The sequence below is a fragment of the Varroa jacobsoni genome, unplaced genomic scaffold (genome assembly GCF_002532875.2).
Source record: "Varroa jacobsoni isolate VJ856 unplaced genomic scaffold, vjacob_1.0 scaffold_11, whole genome shotgun sequence".
NCBI lineage: Eukaryota > Metazoa > Arthropoda > Arachnida > Mesostigmata > Varroidae > Varroa > Varroa jacobsoni.
The window spans coordinates 95,994-117,992 of NW_019212913.1; the positions used below are offsets into that span (position 1 = coordinate 95,994).

Genomic DNA, 21,999 nt, shown 5'->3' on the forward strand with positions numbered 1-21,999 from the left:
AGCGGCAACATAGGCAATCAGTAATGTACAGTGGTTTATGCATTCCTATCGTATACATTCGTCGTTTGTGCTGCGGTGAGATGAAGGGTGTTTCGTCACGAAGCCGATAGGCGCTTACTTGTCAATGATCTTAGTGATCCAGCAGCTTTCTTCTTTTCTATAAAATTCATCTATTGCGCCTATTCTACAAATAAGTATGACGATTAACATTCCTGCTGATACAATTGAAACTTTAGAAACGATGCTGGTTTGAAAATTACACGCGAGTTACACCAGCTGCACTGGATGTAACCCAGTTCACCTGGATAGGGTCTGTCTCAAAATAGTAGAATCATTGCGCCGTAAAATGTTTGATTTGATGCTTAATGAGTTGCGGGACGTCAGCAGCCTACAACTGTATAACACTTCAGTCGTCGCTGATACGACTAGTAGATGACGTTAACGTAGAACACGTACTACGACAACTTAAAAAATGTTGCTTTATCAAAAGCGCTTTTTAAGTGTACATGGGATAGTCGGCAATCTGCAGACTTCTATAGTAGACTTGGTGGAATTTATATGATTTTGATATGATTTAAACAAAAGTGGCGTAGCGTTAAAGATTCCTCATTTAACACATGAAGTCTAGTCGAATGATAGCTGCATGTATGCATTGTTTTTTTGAATTTTATTGAAACATGATTGAGCATTAATTACTCGCTAGTCGATCTTCGATCGAGCGGTTACTGCTAGCTACATTGAAACTGATAAATTCTTATATGTCTACGAAGCTTAAATTTTTCCTAGCGAAGCAGGTAACGCCTGTTAGCATTCTATACAACCTAAGCCAATGTAGTATGGTACTGTGATTAATTATATATGAGCGTTGTATATTCGCTACGGCAGGTGGCGCTTGGAGACGCTCGCTGACAAGCACGCTGAGTCGTTGATACACTACTTGTCTCTCATTCTGCCATTAGGATAAGTACACTTGCTTCTTCAATAGCGCGCTAAATTTTAAAAATCAAAGTTACTACGGGACACTATCCTTCGAGGAACTTCGGCATAGCTAAATGCTCACAGTTAAAAAAAAAAATAAATACTTGCATGTAGAATACTGATACTCAACGTCTGCTATTCTATGTGGTAATTATGAGCCATAGCGGATTATATATTATCTTGAAAACCGCATTCAGAAACGAGCGCCAATAGGGAAAATTTGACCTTTTGATTGCGTTTGCATGCCGCAGTCTCGTTACAGCTCAGACGTGTAGTCGCACGCTTTGTCCTTAGTCGAGCACGGCTGCTTGCACGCCCAATTTACTTACCTAATAAATACCTCGATCTATGGCTGAAACGGTTTAGGCCATAGACTTGCTGTTAAGGGTATTCGTCGCATCCATTTTACTATGCAAGCTCGACATACAAAGGGCAGATGGGATATGTATGTTGCATTTATATTTTCTCATCGCAAAAATCCTATTGTTAATTTACTTTTATGGGCTTACAAATATGACACTTAGGACTCTATTTACCTTAGATCTCGCTAGCCGTATGATGGTATCGATTCGGTACGTTTTAATCGCTTGAGATGCAAACTCGTTCCATACTGAGCACATGAAACAAATACGGCTTTATGCATACCCTCTTGTTCTTCATGGAGATAAATAGTCACGATTATAATACTAATGTTAAAGAATGGTAACGTTACCCGTTCGTGCGGTTGCTCTTGCTGCTACTCATGATAAAACTAATCAGTTCGTATATATTAAAATCGAGGGTATTCGACGGACCCCTTTTATAGCATAGGGCTGGTGTGAGCTGACTGTCCAGCGGTTGTTCCAGAGCGTCTCACTACTCTCCTTGGTTCTTATCCGATAAAGGCCAATATAACTATGAAGACATCGTTTGCGACCGTCAGGCCAGCGGCCTACAGACAGAGCAGCTAAAATTACACGGCCGTCCTGCGCCGACACTAGCGACGGCGGCAGCAAAACCGACGACCCTCGTAGCGGCATCAGTGGAATTGCTCCGAGTTCCAAAGCGTTCACTCACTCGTTCAGTCGCTCAGGACGTCGCCGCTTTCGTACGGTGGTGCTTCGACGCTAACCGCTTGGCGGCTCGCTGGCTTACTCCTTGTTCGCGAGGGATGCCGCTCTTCTTTCGTTCTTCCATAGCTCCTTTTTCTCCTGACGACGCTGATGTTCTTGTTGTTGATCCTGATGCTACTCGAGCAACTACCTCTCTGAAGATTTGCTTCTTTTAGCAGAAAGTAGTTCGTTCTTGTTCGCCTCGATCGATCCGCCATTTTATCGATCGATTGCCGCGCAGCGGCGGTAGAGGCCGAAGCCGAAGCCGTTGCTGCAGAATCTTCAGCAGCTTTCAGCAGCTGCTAGTTGAAGCAGGAGCAGGAGCAGCGACTGATTTTACTTCACTTCAACATCAATCGACCGCGACGATGACGACAGCAACAGTTTCAATATCTCTAGCAAAAGCCATGCTCGAGGCAGAACCGGCGGCAAAGTATGTTGCTGTTGCCGCTGTTACTGCTGCTGCTATCGCCTGCTGTTGTTATGGAAGTCGTTTCTACTGTTGACGCTGTTGCTGATGGAAGAAGCGTCCTCTTAGTCGTGAGCAGAAAAAGCGTGCTGGTCGCCGAGTCAGGTCGAGTCGAACCGAGCGCCAAGAGCCGGCGCTCAACCGCTCAGCTGTCGACTCTCCGCTTGGACTTTTCTCGTTGTTGTCGTTTTCTTCGTTTTCGTTACTGCTGCTGCTACCGCCAGAGTCGCCGCTGCCGCCCTACAGTTAGTGTACAGTTCGTTCACATTTCGGATTTGCTCTCCTGACTCGACGTTGCGTTCGTTCAGGCGGCCGTGCGCCGCTAGGGGGCTCGAATTGAAGATGCTTGTTCTTTACTTTTTCGTCTTCGAATTCTTCGTCTGCGCTTCCAGAAGAATTAAGCCAAAAGCAGCAGCAGCAGCAGCAGCAGCAGAAGCATCAGCAATATCAGCAATATACAGCAATCTACGGCATTGACGTTGCCGTCTTCGACGCTGTGATTCGCCCGTTCGTTCGACTGGTGCAAAAGCAGCGGCACGAGACAAGGCACCGGCCAGGCCGACGAAATGAACCACCGTTCTAGCGATATCGACCGCGCTTATTAACTGGTGAGACGTAGAAAGTAACGAAAGAAGAAATAACGAACCAATGGGGGATCAACTGAACGCGCATGCAAAGTTCCTCACGAGACATGGCCCTCTTTCCTTCCTTCCGCGCTGGGGAACCGAAGCAGCTCCGCCAATCCTGCCGCTCCTCTCCGACAACGGAGAGCTCTGCTGGGGACAAGCAAACGTGAACAAAAAGTATACGAAGTATAACGAAAAAGACAAAGACGAGGAATAATAATAATATATAAATAGATATATAGATGTGGTAGTGTATCAAAAAAAAGGGGTACGAACGAATGAGAAACTCAGAGACAGATAGAAGCCATATAGCAACGACGATGGATAGGAAGGGAAAATACAGCAGGGAAAAAGAATGCTGAAATAAGCCAGGTATATAAGGGTGGAACTATCAAAATTTCGGCTAGGAATTGAAAAAGCAACAGAGAATAGGGAAGGAGAAGAAAAACATGAGCGACAATGGAGAATCGTTGGTGCGGCCTGTTTATACAAGACGCCTGCTTTTATTTTTGTTTGGTTACTGCACTGGCTTTCCTTTATATACATAAACGTGTACGTGAATAGGCAGAGACATGCATCGTAGTAATACAACTCTTTCCAAACGAAGCAAACCAAGTATCAGCCCAAACATTTATAGCTTTAGTCTTGTGTTTTAGTGGTCGATCTTGCGGAGAAGCTCGCAGAGTCTAATCAAGTATCGATCGGATGAAATGACGTCCGGACTGGGCGACGACGTACCGATATTTCGGGTAAAACATGAATTGGTTGCAAAAAATAAAATAAGGAGACTCGTGAACAGAACCAGAAAGCTACAACAAATAACAGCTTGCAACTAGTTCATCGAAGACGTACCGGATCTCTATAAACGGTACGGCTGATGATGGCGATATTTTTGCGTGACAAAAAATTCTAGGCGAGCCCTGCAGACACCCACATACGAATATTTCCTTGCCACATTTGTGAACTGCGTTTTGCTACTATGTAGGACCTTTTCGTACCTCCTAACTTGTAGATATGTTCGTATTAGCAGAATATGCACACAGAAAGAGATCTCAAGCTATCCAATGATGTGTGCGGACCGCGTTAGTTAGTTAATTACAACGATTTACTAGCCTGTATTATCTGTGGATGATCATTGTCGTATGGTGAAACCAATGTATAGGTATAGACACTTCTTTCGCCTTTGCCCAACAGTTGTAGCTGCATTGTTTTCACCTGCTCGGCAAAAAACAAGTATTTAGATATTGGCGCTAGCTCTCAGCCATTCGCTAACAGCATGATACTTAGAGGGCTGCATTTAGTTGAAAATTCATTTGCTACAGGTCTATAATTGCACGACTTTGTAACGCTTTTGACATCAGATCGGCAATGGATATTATAGACGAGAACATTGACCGCTTGATGGTTTATTTATCAATTAATAAATTAGGAAAGTTTGCCTTATACGAGGCCGTGTTATGTAACGGTCCGTCATACCAGTAATCCGATCAAACACCGGTTTGAACCAAATGTTTGGTATATAATTGACAAATCGAACAAAAGACATTAAGATTTAATCTAAAGTTTTATACTTGATCCTTTGTTTTTCATCTCTACGTAGTGTGTGTTGACAAATAAGAGTAAGCTAGACTTGATATGCTTAGAAGCTTATTTGTTGTTTTTTGACAACGCTTCGTAAAGCTTCCATACTCGCCAGTGCTAGATTTTTTCACTGCTATTTTCATTATTACAAACATACATTTCAATGTAAGTGATGTGTGATACTAGACGAGGCGAAGTATAAAAACTCATTTATATCAACACATGTGCGCAGCCGAATAAGTAAAAACACGTCTCTGTTTCTTTTTGTAATAACATATCTGCGCGCTTGAGCCCTTTGTCAATTTATTTGTCTAGCTTATGTTCCTTACCTTCTCTCTTGCGCATGTTTACCTCCACAATAACAATTGTGCATTAGTTATTTGTTGATACCATATTGGTATTGCCCAGGACCCAACAACAGTAACAGCAAAACTTTGCTTTTTTCTCTTAAGTGAAGTAGAAAAAAGACAGCATACAAAGCGTGTCTCTTCGCGAATTCGCACTGTTGCAACGACAACAACAGCAACAAAGGATATAGTTGATTCTCCGCTGCTGAACAGGCCGGGGATGCGTCTGGCGCTGTCACCGCATCGTGGACGTCGTGCTCACGCGCATTCTATTGTTGACGGACACAGGGTCTCGATTTCCGATCTTACCAGCTCACTCACCTAGCGACTGCTACTGGCTTTACTGTATAGCAACAGCCGGGACGAGTAGCGTTTGAGTAGCGCTTAGCATCGTTGTCTTTATCCTCTGATTTTAGCTAGCTTCTCTTGTGAGATTCTAGGGGTCTATTAATGATGGGGGAAGGGGTTTACTATTATAGGGATGGAAGAAGTGTCTGCTTGGCGCCCGTTACTGTTGCAAGACGCGGATCGAAGAGAGGCTTAGAAATGATTTGATCGTTGCCGGTGCCGCGGAAGTTGCTGCACTTGTTGTTCATGCTGCTGGAATATATGCTTCAAAACCTACGTCGGTCAGACAGTCAATCAGTTTACGGACAACTGCCCATATTGTTGTTGATGCCGCTGCTGCCGCTGTTGCTCGAGACGGAAAAAACGACGGAGACGGAAGAACTGAAGTAATGCTCGTTGTCGCTGCCGCCTTCAATTTTGAGTGACAGCTCTGTGTTCGCATCCCTTTTGCTGAAGTGCTCGAATGCTCCTTCTAGTAACGAGTTGACTTTTCTGACTTGATTTTACATGACAGACCGTACAACGACAACACAAGCACAGCCATCGCTTGGGCTGGTGCTAGTAGTACTACTAGTATTACTATTACGACGATTTCCTGCTTTTTGCCATATAATATTGAAGTGAGACAGTGAAAGGTAAAGAGAGTAATTATAGAGGGTGGCCAAAAGGGAAAGCTGTCAACGAACACACATCGACAACGAAAAAGACCTAGGGACCATAACAAAACGCGAAGCACAGCGAGCGGGAAAAAGCCATGGACACGGAACCAGCGACAACGGTCAAACGATCAGTACACGAAAGGTGTCTAACACCGCTGCATACAGCCGAAGAATCTCATGCTGCTATTCCTACATAACTTACTACTACCCTCGCATAGCAACTACCCTCAATACCAACTCCGATTGCTTCCACCGTTGTTTTCATCGCTCTTCGAGTTGTGCTAAGACGAGGTCGCTGCGGTTGCGAGGAAAGCAAACGCATCATACCAGTAGACTGGAGTTGTAGACCTGGACATACAAACCAAATGACCTACGAACGACTGAATGCGCAGTTCGATAGAGACGCAACGACCGCTGGCGACAGTGAGACTCTTTAGAAAGTAAAGGAAACGTTTTGGTTGGAAGAAGGAGTCACCGAGGAAAAGAGAAGAGAACAAAATGGGTATTTATTTATAACTATCGAGACAGCCACTGCCACAACTACAATAGACAAGATTAGTACATCAGCGGCTGGCTGGTGGGTCGCTCAGTCCTAGAATTAGAAGCGCCGTGTTGTCGCTCATTAAAATTGCCCGCCGTTTAGGATGTGCTGTTAGAAGATATATGAAGACTGTACAAATGTAGTTATGTTAAGCTTTTGCTGTAGTTTCAGAAGAAGCGTTGGTGAACTTGCGATCAGCGTTGATACAATCAAGGACTTTTCGGGGCAGGGGCCTGAGAACAAGCGATCTAAGCGAACAAGCGAAGCTTTTTTAATTTATCCAATTTTCACGGAAAGATAAAAAATAAAAAAAAATAGAGTGTAAGCCAAAGTACGGATCTAGATTATGTCAGTATCTTTCCTGTCAATGGGCAAGTCTGGTATTACTACACTACTGCAGAAAATACTAGAATCGCTGTACGCAAGCTGGTGTTGAGTGAATGTAGCAGGGAAGAAAAAAAGTAAAGCATTCTGCCCAAAAAAATGATTGTACACTCGTGAAAAAAATATTCGATAGGTCCACCGCGTTCGAATTTCGCACTCACAGTATATACCCCAAAGACGTCGGCAAATCCAAAGGGCAACTTTCTTTATGTTGTCTAAATTGCATTCTAAGGTTAAAAGCATATGCTAAAATAAGTTAGGCAGCTTGTTCTTACACATCTAGGTACAATATTTTTTACGAAATACAGAGTAAAGGTCAGCTATCCTTAAGTCACTTCTCATCCCCTTATCGTGACACCCACCGTCGTCGGCTACTGCTCATCATATTAAGTCAAAATTGATATCTATTACGCACGAGATCACAAGTAAAGACAAATTATGAGTGTCAGTTCCTTCGTTTGAGGGAAGTGCATAGACATATAAATCTAGGAGACATGTCTTCCTTGAGCCATGTTGCCAAATCCGTATTGAGAGGGTTGCTTTTTCGGAGAGGAAACTGTCCGGTCGGCTTTACGACTGGGCTGGTGTTTTGTCTGACGGAAGCTGCCATCGTCTACCTCAGTACAATATCCTATACTATGTACATCTTTACTTGCAAATATTTGCATTGACTAAGCGCCTTGCTATACGCTAATCTCAATAATCATAAATTACATATACATGTGTTATTGAGGAAAATGTTCCGAGTAGCTTCGACATGTCTATGAAAGAGCCAAGGACATCTCTACAAACTATCGTATACTCAAGAATATCTACTTCCTACTTCCTCTTTTTCTGCAATTAAAAGTAAGTTTATCGTCGATAGATTTAAAAATCTATATCTAAATGACGCAGGTCAAGCTAATGTACTTTTGCGTAAAAGCATTCGCCACCAAAAAAAAAATGGTCACGAATTCGCAAATGCGTTACTTGACGAAATCCTTGGCCCGGCCTGTTTGGCTAATTAGAGCAGCCTGTAAATCTTTGAGATGTATAAGACAATGGGAGTATTCTTCTTGGGAAGTTTTCCGAAAGCAGTCCACTATTCGGCGATAATCAGAAAATTTCTGACCTTATTACCCCAACTTTGTTTGGATCACCTTCTCGATGTCCCTGCATGATAACTAGTTATTGCCAGCTACAACATATCAGCCATTGTGAACATGGACGCTGTACGTTGACAAAGTAAACTTTCAATTCACTCCGAATTGTAGAGCTTGCTTTCTTCATGGCAGCAGCTTTTCATATCACAACGAGTGTCGGTGATTCCTAAAAAAATGAACAAACTAATAAGGAAACGTGTCATTTCGTTGAATGGTATCCTCCACTGACGTTCAGTTATGAACCTGTGTAAAATGCTAGAATCATATTGATATACCCGAATACTGGAAGATCCGTACCATTAGATAATGACGTTGTTCGTTACTAAAAAGTACTCCGAGATAACTAATATTTCATATCGGTATCTATGTATTTTTGGAGCAAGTGGTAAATTTTAGACTTTTGGGTCTTTTTTGATTTGTTTTAGATGACCTAACTCTGGCAACTGTATCGCAGCTGATCGGCAGCGACGTCGATCTCAAAGTACTCCAAGCAACCCTACAGGCTGTACAAGGTGCTAGCGGCTCACCCAGCCCTTCTCCAGGACCTACCGACGCTGCCGGACCTGAATCGTTAGGAGCTATTTTTTCAGTGCTGTGAGTAATTTTTACGCTCAAAAAGTATGATCGAGTAAATTCATGGCTCATGGATAGTTTGTAGACTTTATTGCCAAGAAAAGAATTGGGTTTAACTCCGAATAGTCAAGTCGACCCAAAATATGTTCGGCCATCCAAAGGAAATGTCAGTTTGAAGAGGCAGAATAATAACTGCTTGCTCTGATATCAGTGATTTTTGCTGAAGCAGTTGCAAGCTCAAAATGATACTCACATAAGTGTAGAATGCGATAATATGAACGTTCGTTGTATAGTACTGTAAAATATTGCCCTCTACACAAAGTATTTGACTTCAAAAAGCTTCTTTATTATTGGAATCAACTGACCTGCGTTTCGAGTGCTACTGTGCCGACTTATTTTCAGTCACTAGCACCTAATCATATTGAGGTGATTAATGCTCGCTATGGTGACGGCTGAGTACTTTATTCAATTAATTAATTAAGCTGAATTAATACTACGGCTCGAAGTTACAACTAAATGAAAATGGCTGAGTAGCGGTAAACATACTTTCTACATTATCATTGGTTCTATTCGAACAAACAGAAACTACTGCTGCAATACTAATTTCATTTTTATTATAACTTACTTCCATAGCGAATCGTGATTAGTATCTCGTTTAAGAGTAGGGGTGCTAAGAGCTTTGAGCCCTTTTGATATCCTTTTGTCCCTGGGACTTACGGCAAAGGATCTATGTTCATGTAGCAGGCTCCAGCGTGTAGGTTGACTACAGGAATGCTCAGCTTACCATAAACATTACATCTAACCGACACGATAGTTTCATAAAACTTCTTCATAGAAAGACAGGTTTTGGGTGACTTGCAGATCGCGCTTGAACGTGCGTTAATGCGGATGCGCCACGGCCCCAGCTCTGCCAACGAAGATTATGAGCCTTTAGTGTGTTTCAGTTAACGCTCTTTCGATCTCTTCCTTGCTCCGTTCGGTCACTTCCAAATGGCACTTTTGGACAGTGGGCAGATTCACGCGGGTCGTGACGAGCTGGCGGCATGTGTTCCTTCGTCGATCTTCCGTCTCGTTGGTTCTCCTGCTGCTGCCGCAGTCGCCGCCTCTGCCTGCGGCTGAACAGGATTTAACCTAGCGCATTTCCAGAACTAACGATGTACCGAGTTTGCTAAACAGACCCAGCAAATAATTAGCGCGATACATCGTGTAATAATCGCTCGACAAAACTATGTACAAATTTGGCAGAAAATGGATAGAAACAGAAGTACGAGTTGCAAGAGTTTAGCGAAGAAAAGGCAAATAGAGGGTGCCTCACTAGAGCGCCCTTATTCCCTCACACTGAACAATGTATCCGGGTCGAGAAATCGGCCCTTTGGTGACGTATGACATCTGATTTGAGAAGCCGTTCTTCCATTCTTGCTGGTTAACAGGTTAACGACTGTTGGACGATGGTTAATGTGTTAAATAACGCAGATAAACACTTTTTTTTTGTTGTTTGGATGCAGCTCGGTTGCACGTACAGAAAAATTGTATGAAATTTTTCACTTTCATTTCGAACTTAATGCTTTTGTGCTGCGACCTTGAATCACTTATGCACTGTGGGCTAAAAGTTCCTGAATTCTCACGAACCTCTAACTATGAAATTGTTTTGTTGAACCGTTGCTTATATTCGCAGTTGATAGGTACTTCGGGTTCGGTTAGGATATTGTCTATATCAGAAATTCATTAATGTATAGCACTGGATAAAGCTGCCGTTAGAGTATATTTGCTCACTTATTTAATATGAATATACCATCCTGTTAACTGTTAAATCTGAGAACGTCCGAAAGTCAGCTAATTATGCCTGATTATAAGGCGGGATATAATTAAAGAAAATTTCTATTGCGAGCTACGCTTCGCCGTCGTCCATCAACAGTTCTCCAGGCCAAAATATGCGGGCGGGTCCATAAGACTCGTTCGTCACTACACCATGTACTTCCAGCCATCGCTGCTGGCATCATTTTCAAGAGGTTTAACTCAATTGAACTATACCAGAATGTCACCACAGGTATGAGTGAATATTGAGCGTCGACTAAAAATCGAGCAAAATGTTTGATTTTAATAACAGTTATAATAGCAGCTGCAACAGTTGTTGTGCTCCCGACGAAAATGATCCGTGACGATCGGTGATTGCCGCTGATGGCTGTGCCGTTGGCTCCGCCGTAGTTGGTCACCGATAGCATACGCGAGAAACGAGCGATGGAGTCGCGGCCGCCTTAAGCAGACGCGTCTAATGAGAAGCCGTAAGTTGCTGAAGCGGCTTGCGAACGAACGCGCCGTTGCTTTTATTGAAGAGCTGAAAAAGTCATTCGATGCAGACGATGAAGCGGGAACATGCCCTTCCGTCAAACCTATATCTTATTTAGTACCAGTTCGCAATTGCTAGAACCACATTGATTGAACACGTACCGGCTTCGTCCTCTGTACCATTCGTAGTTTGAAGATTACTTTGTCCTAAACTTTGCTAATTGGACACGATGTACATTAGTGGAAAGGCAATTACGTTTCCTACCGAAATACTTTCGGCTGGAAAAAGGATCAAGCGAATTGCATGCTTGTTTTCGTAATCAAAGCAAAGTACCTATGGCGTCGATAGTTCTGGAACTACACGCCAGGGAATATCTTCTTTTTCAAGGGTTACGTCGAATCTGAAGTTAATCGCCTTCAACCGGATCGAGGTTTTCAATATACATCAGAAACCTTTGAAGCAGCGATCATGACGATCCTTGTCTCGATAGGCTTCTCGAGAAGGTTGATATGCGTACGTCCATGATTTATCTGTACTTCTTATCGATAACCACAAAATCGAAAAATTTTATCCAAAGACTAATGTGACATATGTAAACATTCGTACTGCAGCAACTCTTTGCCATGTTAAATTGTAATTGACGTTGATTATTAATCGAACACTGTTAATAGTCGTATAAGTTCGAAGACGATAATTTTTTGAAAAATAATTTTAGAGTTGACAGAGAACAAAGCTACACACAAATGCAGTTCAACAATGTGCATTATTTTACTGCAAAACAAGTATTGTTTTATCCTTATATATTGAACTCTTGTTCGCCATAGGTTATTTACATTACTGACGTCAACCGTACGTAAACCAGCAAAAAGAAAAATTAGCTGTTAGATACGATGATATCTCTTACTTAGGAAGCGCAATAGCAGCAGCAGCCGGCCCGGTCATAGAAAGTAAATGCAGTCAAAACGTCACATTTGAATTTCCGTGCTGTTGGCATCATTATTTTCATCTATTACTTGTACGTTGCCGTTGCGGCAGCAGAGTTTCGTTCATGTATTATTATTCTGATTACCGCTTAATCTACATAACGATGAGCGAGTCTAGCGGAACAACGAGAGCTAAAGGGGCCAGCAAAGTATATCGAGTGGCGGTCCTAGTAATACCACAAGGTGCAGCAGCGTGACCGGTAGCAGGCGACTGAATTCATTACGAGGCCGTTACGTTGTTTGGTATTGACGATCTACATAAACTGCTTGTCTTACTTTGTCTTCGGCAGTTCGGTAGCTCCGCGCAGGGGGAGCCCCGTAACCGCAACGGGGTGCTGGTGCCACACTGGTGACTGCTAGACGTGTGGCGTAACAGTGACAGCGCCCGCGCCGGCGGCGGCGACCGCGGAAATCTCTGGCTTTCTGGATGCAACGGGTGGTTATGTGCGTGGGAAACGAATTTCAAATATACGCTCAATCTCATTGCTGTCATCATTCTGCAGACTATTATAGACTTAAGAGGTTACTAATATGCAATAGCTAGTAATGGTAGGATTCTATATAGTCCATAAGCCCATTGGCTATGAAGCTACAGATTCGATCGAGCCTGACTAGAAGCTATGAGCACCACTACTTAGACGCTATCTCAGGATGGCTTGATTTTTATGCATAGTCTTAAACCGCACCCGAAATAATCCAGAATCGGTTTTCGAGTGTCAAGAAAATCTTAGAGACTGATTTTATCACCAGCGTCATCTCCTACAAGACATTTACAAACGCGCATCCCCACTTCCCATCTGCGTTTTTTTTACTATACTTTCGAATAGTTTCCCTAGAATAGAGATAATACTGGTATTATCTCACTAAAAACCAGAGATTTATTAGAAGCTAAATATTCATTCCGAGTAATTTGTTAATTAGCCTGAGGGATCTAATTCTCTGACGGCGGCATTCTAAACGTAAGTTGGAGATCGGCAAAAAAAATCAACAACAATATTCTTATTAGTGCTTCTATCATACTAGCGTCGCAGCGGTCTGCTTGGTCGAATGAAACAAACTTTTGCCTCCACAATTGCAGTACCTGATTCTGCTGTCTCCAGGGTGCATCTGCTCTCCGTAGATGCTCAACTGCTATTTGTGATTCTACCACCGCCCCTATTATTGTTGACAACACGACAACGCAGATATGACACTCGCTCTCTGCGAAACCGTAGTCTCTACCGTTTTTGCATGTCCCCTCTATTCTATTACATCGTTATTACTTTCCACCATGCAAACGGCTGGCGCAAAGATGGGTCGAGTGCCAAGCCGTGGCAGCGGGTTGGTCCTGCAAACGTGCTCATGCCAGTTAACGGGAACGAATCCGTTCATCTGCTCCATGATTTGAGTGATTCGATATCTTCCCGTTTCTTCTTACCCTCCTCCTTCCTCTTCTTCGCGGCCTCTTCGTCGTCGTTGTTGTGTTGATCTGGATACAAGCGCCCATTGCCGCCGCCACTAAAAGCACTTATCCGTCCTCATCTGTGGCTGCTGCTACTACTGCCACTCACTGCTCGCAATTCACGGCTCTTACTGATGGCTTTATCTTATTTTTACGATGAACGAGTGCATAACCAGCCAGTCCAGGACTCGCAGGCCCATCAGGGTAGTATTCAACAGTATCGAGCTAATAGCATTGACGGAATGAGAATTGCCCGACGCTAGCATCCGCCGACGGCAAGGCTTGACATTCGCTTCGAGCTAAATTTCTGACGACTCCACCGCGTTATAGAGAACGAGAATGCCATTTGTCCTTTTCTACTAAAACTATATGCACCAATAAGCTGGTGAACCCATCGCGGCGAGCCTGTGCATCACTGCGTGTGTATGTTGCAATGGCGTAAAAATAGACCCGCACAAACCTAGTCGGCGCTTAGAAAAGTACTCCTCGTTCCCTCTTCTATTCTGTAAAACTACTTAACTGGTTCGGTGGTGTTGCCCGTCGGAGTATAGAAGAGAAACCCTCACAGCAGCAGCACCAACAACGCAATTGGGGTTTCTGTGAATGACCGTTGGCTTCTAAACAACCGAAATAAGGGTCAGCCAGGTAGCAACGGGAGTGAAACGCATCAAGAACATTGTTGTCGTCGCACGAGGATATCGGCTTTGATGCCGTCGTGTCTGCGCAGCAACAGCAACAGAAACAGCGGGAAAAATTGAGCGAAGAAATGAAACAGCTACCGTTATATATATCATCGCTTGCGATGATAATGGACATAATATCGGCGGTGTTGATGATGCTAGAGTAAAAGAAAAAAATTATGCGAAATGCGTACGGATGCGTGAGCAGGTGCAAACTATTGAAAAGGGTCTTCTAAGTGTAGTAGACATTATTAACCGGACTCCCTACTTACGTGATAATACAAGGTTATTCTCACAGATTTTCGCCTCCGAAAACGTTAACTTTTTGCGCCGGATCGGTATTAAGGATAGGAATATCCAATCGGCTTTATCATGAGATAAACCTGCACGAACTGTAAGATCATACAGAAGCATATCACACATTCGTACGTACTATCGAACACACACGATAAGAAACGGCAGTTTTTTTTCTCGCGTTCGCTAATGCGGAGCTCAAACCTTTTCGGTAATTTTTAGATTATTCACAGAGTATCGAAATACGAAGCACGCATTGAAAAGACTGAACTAAATCACGTGTCCCATTAATTTACAAACTGAGCACCAAACAAACGCTCTCGGAACCAAGGCTTCAAAACTGGTGCTCAGAAAGGCAGCAATACTATCTGCATATCTATGAAACCACACCGTATCGATGGTGGCCACAACGCCACCTAAATACATCGATATTGTGGCAGCTTCATAACAGTTGTTGCGTTCGTATTGCTTTTCGTAACGGCAACAGCGACAACAACAACAACAATAATAGTAATCACAAAAATAGTACATCCATGGTGAATACATGTTAGATATCGGATGATGAATAGAGCGCCGTGACCTTCTTTTTCTTTTGAGGGCGAACTGCTTAGCCGATCGGTGTGCTTGCTCCTGTATCGATGTACGTCAAACACATGTGCGCGTGCGTGTAGATATACCTGAAGCATTTTCATATAATAACAACAACCAAGTGTGTATTGTATTGTAGAATGAGCTAGAACAGAATTTTGTCTATTTGCGTATGTTCGTGTGAAAAAAGCACAATGGCGCCCTAAACGGCGGAGCCATAGTCGACACCACTGCTGGCGCCACCGTAGGCACCAAACGGGAAGATCAAACTGGCAAAGATTGGCTCATTGGCGGACAGTCGCCCGCCATAGGACTTCGTCGTAGACTTCAAGTCATCGACGAGCGATCAGACATCAGATAGACAGCGAAAAGACAGTTCGACCATCTAGAGCTGGGTGGGGTAGCTGCTTGGTCAGTCCGGAGAACCATTATCTTTCTTCGTTCGCTACCATAGTGGCGATGCTCATCATCAATGCCGCGGCCAGTGGCTGAGGCTGCAGTGATACCGGTGTCTGCGGCGGCGGTGGCAGCAGCAGGAGGAGGACAATTTTTATTCGTTCATTTTTTTATCCACCCCTATAACTACCGTTTTGATTCAGGGGAGCGGCCATTGCTGATGTGAGTGAAAATAGTACAATTGTATCACGTTTGTCGTTAGCGCCATCGACGATAACGATATCAGTAACAGCATTAAATCAGTAGCGACATCACTATAGAGAAAACGAATTTGTAACGGCACAGAAATTAACGCATAGGACCGGATAGAAACAGCGTGAACAACAAAGACGACGACGTGATCCTCAGCACCGGCGGCGAAAGAAACGCGCTAGTGCTAGGAAACGATTGCAAGAGAGGCGACTGCGAAGGTGGGAGCACACACTGAAGCAAAACTTACGCCAACTGACCGCCGTTGTCTGCTATTTAAATGTCGTCTTCGTCGTTATCGTTTTTTGGCGCTTGTATCGTGTCTTCACGTTGTTTTTCATTTCGATTTTTTATTCTTCGTTTATTGTTAGAACGAGCGATGCTTTGCGGACGCATATGTCGTCAATCGTTCTGTTTTAGTGGACATTTCAGAGTTTTTAATTTTCTTCCTAGTTGGCAAACGGTCGTACAGGCAACAGCCCGTACGAACATGTTACATTAATGATATGTGTATTAACAGACATTGAAATACGTTTCCCGTTTGCGATGTAATATGGGTCATTTTATATAGTGATGCTTCTTTTCTCGATGCAAAAACAGCTGAAAGAAGGATTGCGGAATATGTTTGTTTGACATGCTTGCATTGCTGTTATTATTAACTTGATGTATCATGTATTTTTAGATGATCATTTGGGTATTTTGCAATAATGACCAATGGGTTATAGGAGGAAGCGGTCCATGAAATCGCTGCTTTGTTAGGGTCGTTTAAACGAGCCGCGGTGAAACGTAGGGGCCACGACCTTATCATCTTAAATGAAATTATACCATCCATATATGTGTTTAAAAATAACAGTAGTAACAGAAAAAAAAAACAGTTGACAGTGGACGCAACATTGATGTAGTAAGAGTAATCCTTATTTACTTCGTCCGCATCTGTTAGGCGCTGATATTTCCTGAATCAATATAGGGTAGAAAAATAATCAGTCGACGGCACTGCTAGATCCGCAATCCTCTGCAAGCAGCCATGATGATGGTTTAATGGACGACGTTTACAAACACAATATAATATGTGGCTTATTCGCCTTTGCAACCTAATTGTGTTAATTGGCGAGAGTTAACCCATTGACATAAAATAGCGATCGGACATGCTAGGAGTGTTCGATGAAGAACTCACAAACGATGACGAGTGGCTGGGTTCAATTGTAACATACACAAAAAGTGGAAAAGACGCGTTGGAAACCCTTATTCAGTGTACAAGCGCGCCAACAGACCTGGTTTCCAACCAAATTCAGATTCGTAAATTTCTCAGTGAATGAATCCACTTACATATTTGCTTGGTTTTTTTCCACTTCACTGATTGATTTCGGGGGTAAACTGAACTATATGTCATGTGAAGAAAAAAAAACTTATTATTAGAATTTCAAAATATAGGGTACGGATCACCAAAGTCTTGTACCTCAAGATGGTCGTAGTATTTTCTATTGCACAATCATATAGTAAATTCTTAAATATAAGCTGACAAAAACAGCAGAATTATTATTCTCAGTGACTTTCTTCTCTTTGGACTAGTTCATTTCTTCCGTCTCGTCAGGAATTTTCAAGTTTGAAATTCAAAAATTCATCCGGTTTTTGACGACCTTCTCCTAGTTAGGTGTATTGTTACCAATTTCATTTAACGGTATCTCAAAAAATACTAATTGGTCCGTTCGAGGTCTGGTCTGGTGAAAACAGAGCACCTGATTCAAACATTTGCAGGACGGCTTTCACAGCTGTTTCCGTTGGCTGTCGCCGACATAGAGTGCCCACTGTCTTTTCTGTTAGATAGCTTCGTCGTATTGGGCCATATACAAGTTCAAGTATGTGCATGAAACGTATTCAGGTCCCATTAAGCGTAAATCGTGGTATCTTTATATACGTATATAGTTCACTTTTGGCTTGGCTTCAGACGTGTCTCACGGAGGTACTGTTTTCTTTGTACGCCTCATGTAAATGTAAAGATGCTACTGTTCGTCGCCTGTAACGAATCTAGGCAGAAAAATGTGAGTGTGGCTGCGTATTGTCTAGTGCCAAGCGGGTTTTCGAAGTAAACTAAGTGAAGATGTTCCTTCTTGTGTTCTTCACTCAATATGGAGCAATGGAACCTTTAATTTTCACAAAATCCCATTGACTCAAGATTCCCGACGACAGTCGTCTGTCGTAGGCTATCTATAATTCTTGTCGGTCTCGGATTTCCGATGGGGATCAGATGCAGCCTCCACGTCCAATATGCCATCGTTCACTTAGCAATCTACTTTCGAGCAGTCCTCATCGCCCTGTTAACCAAGCTTCTCCGCACCGTTAGTGTCGAAAATATCTACTGGAGATAAAAGTTTGTCCTCCACATAATTAAATTCTATATCACAACAAAATACCATATAACAAAGAGCGCCATAAACAAAGAAAAAAACCGAGATAAAACATTTTTATAATATGGGTCGCTATTTTTTTGCCAATATAGTATACGAGAAATGATCTACGTCAATGAATGGAATATCAAGCAACATCAAAATGAATTATGTCACCGAGAACCATCGAGTGAGTTACAAACGCGAATTTTCAAGCTCCCGATGGCCTGAAACTGGTTTTAGGCATTGTTATCAATGTTAACGTACGTCATGTGAACTATTTGTTGTCTGGTACTATCACAAAGACGCCATTGTGATTTACACCGGTCGATAAGGTCTCAATCATTTTTAAGTGATTCGCCGGTCTGTCTTCAAGTTGCATTCTCAATGTCCTGATGTCATTGTGTCGAAGTTACTGATATGAACTTGATGCCAACTTTGCTGATTACCAAGCTTATCGATGCTATTCTGGATATGCTAGAACAAGCAATGCATATCTAATATCTTTAGAAATTATTGATACTACCATACTACTAATGAACAAACCTCTCTGGATCGCATCTCATACAAGTAGTGAATAAGGAGGGGAGAACGAGGGAAGCAAGAAAACTTAAAGATGAATTTGAGAGGGGAAACGAACAAAAAAGCCCAGCGATGGCAATAGTATAGCTGCGCCGTTGTTGTCGACAGCATCAATGCGATTAGAAGAGTGAATATCCGCGCGATGGCGCTCATAAAAAGACTAAAAAGACCATAGTGAACTGATCACGAGCGAAGAAAAGAAAAGATAGGAAAAAAGTTCAAGTCGAGCATCGAGGGGGAGAATGGCAATCTAGTCATACTGCTTGTAGTACTGATGGCGGTGTTCGTAGTTGATGTAAACGGGGCCGTACTTTCGTCTTTACCAGCAGCAGTAGCGACTTTAGACGGCGTAAGTGTTAAACCTAACCAGAGCTACCGTGATAGTGGCAGATGAACGAGGGGGAAGCACGAGCGACGAACCAATAACCAGCAACTAACGCCAACAAAAAAACGTTGAGTAACCGAGAATGCTACCGCTATCGCTGCAAAGCGCTGATCAAATTGACGCGACCAGTCAACGGAACTTCGGAACGCCGCCATTACTACCTTCGCCAACATCGGAGTTGCCTATTGCCACTGTCTGTGTTTGTTCGTCAGAACAGAAGTCAGCTCGTTGTGGATCCTGATGACTGTTTAGTGTCGGCCGGTTCTAACGTCTGTGTTTCAAAGCGTCACGCCAAACCCCCGTGCCTCTGAGTTTTGCTTGGCGCTGCTGTCTTTACAAAGATCGTCGGAAAGTCGACGAACCACTTCTACCTGTAGAAAATTCGCCCGCTATTCAACGGCCGCGATCGATGGCGATTCAGCCAGAGTTCCTTCGGGCTTGAAACGAGAAGGAATTGAAAGCTACTTCAGTTCTCGTTCGTGTCACAGCAAGCTACAACAAAATGTCTTAGACACCCTAAGTGGTACTGTGAAATGGTTCCTTAACGTAGACTTTATGCCTTCACCCTTTGCTCCAATGTTCTTGGGTAACTCGACATAACTAACATTCATCTGGACGTCTGGCTATCTGCGATTTAGTAGAAAAGACAACATTTGTGCTCGTCGACGTCTCGATGGTGGAGTGGTGATTAAAAGTTATCTATAATTAGATTAATTAGAAACGTCGATGAGACATCTACATAATTGGTTATTCTAAAACACAGATGAAATGTGTAGCTAGTCTGATCGCCCGGTTCCATACCCTGCCAAAATGTAACTTGAACTTTTAACTCTTGGACTGGAGTAGTGCCATCGAGGTTCGACGTAAATCCGTTCACGGGAACAGAGACGAATGTGGAACTAACATGATTTGTTTGCAACAACATTGTGTCGAAATTTCTTGTGTGGTCTTTGATAGTCACAGTGTTCTCTAGGTACACAGCAGGCACCGTAACTAAACGATCTTTTTATATATAGCTGTAACAATGGAAACTAAATAATTTTGTTAGATAATGGCATCATAATAATTGGATGGCAACACTACAGGATCTCGACGGACAAAAATTTCCGTCTGTTTGACAAAATTTTGTCCGATTCATTGAATGAACGAAAATAAAAATAAAAAAATGGAATACATTATTTATGTCGTATTTAGTGTTGCTATTTGTTTGCAAAGCACATCTCGAAATAGTTTAGCATATATCGACCTCAAAATTGGCCTGACGGCTTTGTCCTATTTCGAGAAAGCGCTGACCAGCGGCTAAGCATTTTACACGTTTTTTTGTACGAATCGTTCGAGGTACTGCCACTCGGTTTTCTTCATAGAACAAGTAATCGATCTACGACAATGTCGAGTTAGATGGAGCCTGACGCCTGTATAAATAAATGGCACATTTGTCCACAACCATTTATAGCTGTCAGTGGTTTAACGAAAAGCTTGCTGAAACCACCATAAAATCCTGCTAGTAATAGTTCTTCATAATTTTTTTTATGATTTCATGATTACATTAACCTGCTGAATTCTGCTACCGAATCAAAGGAATATTTGAATCGCTTTTGTCCTCCTTTCTACATATCTGAAACTGACATAAGGAGCTAATCAACTAATAATTTAATTAATGACATCCATTCTGCAGGCAACAGCAGGGAATGAATGGGGCGCTCGCACGAATGCTCGGACTCTCAGGGACCTTGCCAAATGCTCCTGCTTCTGATGAGGCATCTCTCTCTGACTGCTCGAACTCAGTTGAAGATCCAGACGAACTTCGAGCAGCACTGCGAGTCAAAGCAGAACTTGGTGACGAAATGCGTAGATTGTCTGGAGGTTCTGGGGGCTCCAGTTCAGGAGTTACACTTAGCGGTGCCGAACGGATCAATGGACACCACACCATTGGCGGGATCGACCATTTACTACAGGCTGTTCAGCAACAACAACAACAACAACAACAACAACAACAGATACAACTTGATCATGTGAGCAGACGACTCTTAAAAAATATACAATAGCCATTCGAAGATCCGCAAAGCTATTTATGCACGCATGTTTTTAGATATTTTCTCTGTTGTAGAAACATTTGATCCAATATGTAAAGCGTCATTTCGACTTGAATCTGGTGAAGATCACATCTGAGTTATCACTATCACAAGCCTGATAGCTAAGTCGACGAATAATATTTTGTTCTACCACAGGTCAAGCAGAGTCCGTCGCCTTTACCGCTTCCGCCCGGGGTTAGTCTTGAACCCGTCCAAAAGATGACCATATCGCACACGCCTCCATCCGCAGCTACTCTGGCTAGACGCACTCCGACGCCTAGTGGGAGTCATCTTTCTCAGCACTTACAGCAGTCATCACAGAGTTCGCAGTCTTCACAGAATGCGGTTACTTTAAATGGTTTCCATCTGCCACAGCAGCAGCAGCAACAACAACAGGTTCATCAACGAGACACCCACACTCCTTCAAATCACCAGCACCCACAGCAACAAAGACTGCATAGGAATACACTCGCTCAAGGGGGGCAGCTCTACGCGAATGGTGTGTAATAAAAACAGTATGATTGCACAGTACGCAACGCGCACTGCCATAGAGCAAAGCCTACTATGAATCTATTGTACAGCTGTATGCATATAGAAGGCCGGTCAACGAGTAACGAGCGAGTTTTAAGGTGCGCCTGGGAATTTTGTTCTAGGAAAGACCATTTACCATTTGGCTGATGAGTTTTCAGGCGGTACTCGACAAAGAGGTTCAGCCTCGGACCTGTCTGCAGCTGGACAAATGAATAGCCGCATAGCCGTTAATGGCGTGTCCACGAAGCGTCGCAGAGATTTCGAGTTGGAGTCCGGGGATGTTTCTGAACACTTGGTTGAAAAACGAACGTTCTACAAGGAGATGACCAAACTCTGCGGTACTGTAAGTAAAACAGCTACATTAACGTCGAAACGAAAACCGTGAAGA

General features: G+C 43.0%; 1 protein-coding gene across 5 annotated transcripts in view; it reads left to right on the forward strand.

Annotated features, from left to right (window-relative positions):
- LOC111265668 (uncharacterized) overlaps nucleotides 1–21,999 on the forward strand; it is a 46,231-nt gene that overhangs the window by 20,834 nt on the left and 3,398 nt on the right. For all 5 annotated transcript variants that reach the window (XR_015313571.1, XR_015313577.1, XM_022842639.2 and 2 more), the window contains 4 exons: nucleotides 8,592–8,760; nucleotides 20,684–21,020; nucleotides 21,237–21,579; nucleotides 21,770–21,954. Coding sequence is in view for 3 of the 5 variants with exons in the window: in XM_022842639.2 (XP_022698374.1) it covers nucleotides 8,592–8,760; nucleotides 20,684–21,020; nucleotides 21,237–21,579; nucleotides 21,770–21,954 (1,034 nt within the window). In the remaining 2 variants the exon portion in view is untranslated. The remainder of the gene's footprint in view (nucleotides 1–8,591; nucleotides 8,761–20,683; nucleotides 21,021–21,236; nucleotides 21,580–21,769; nucleotides 21,955–21,999) is intronic.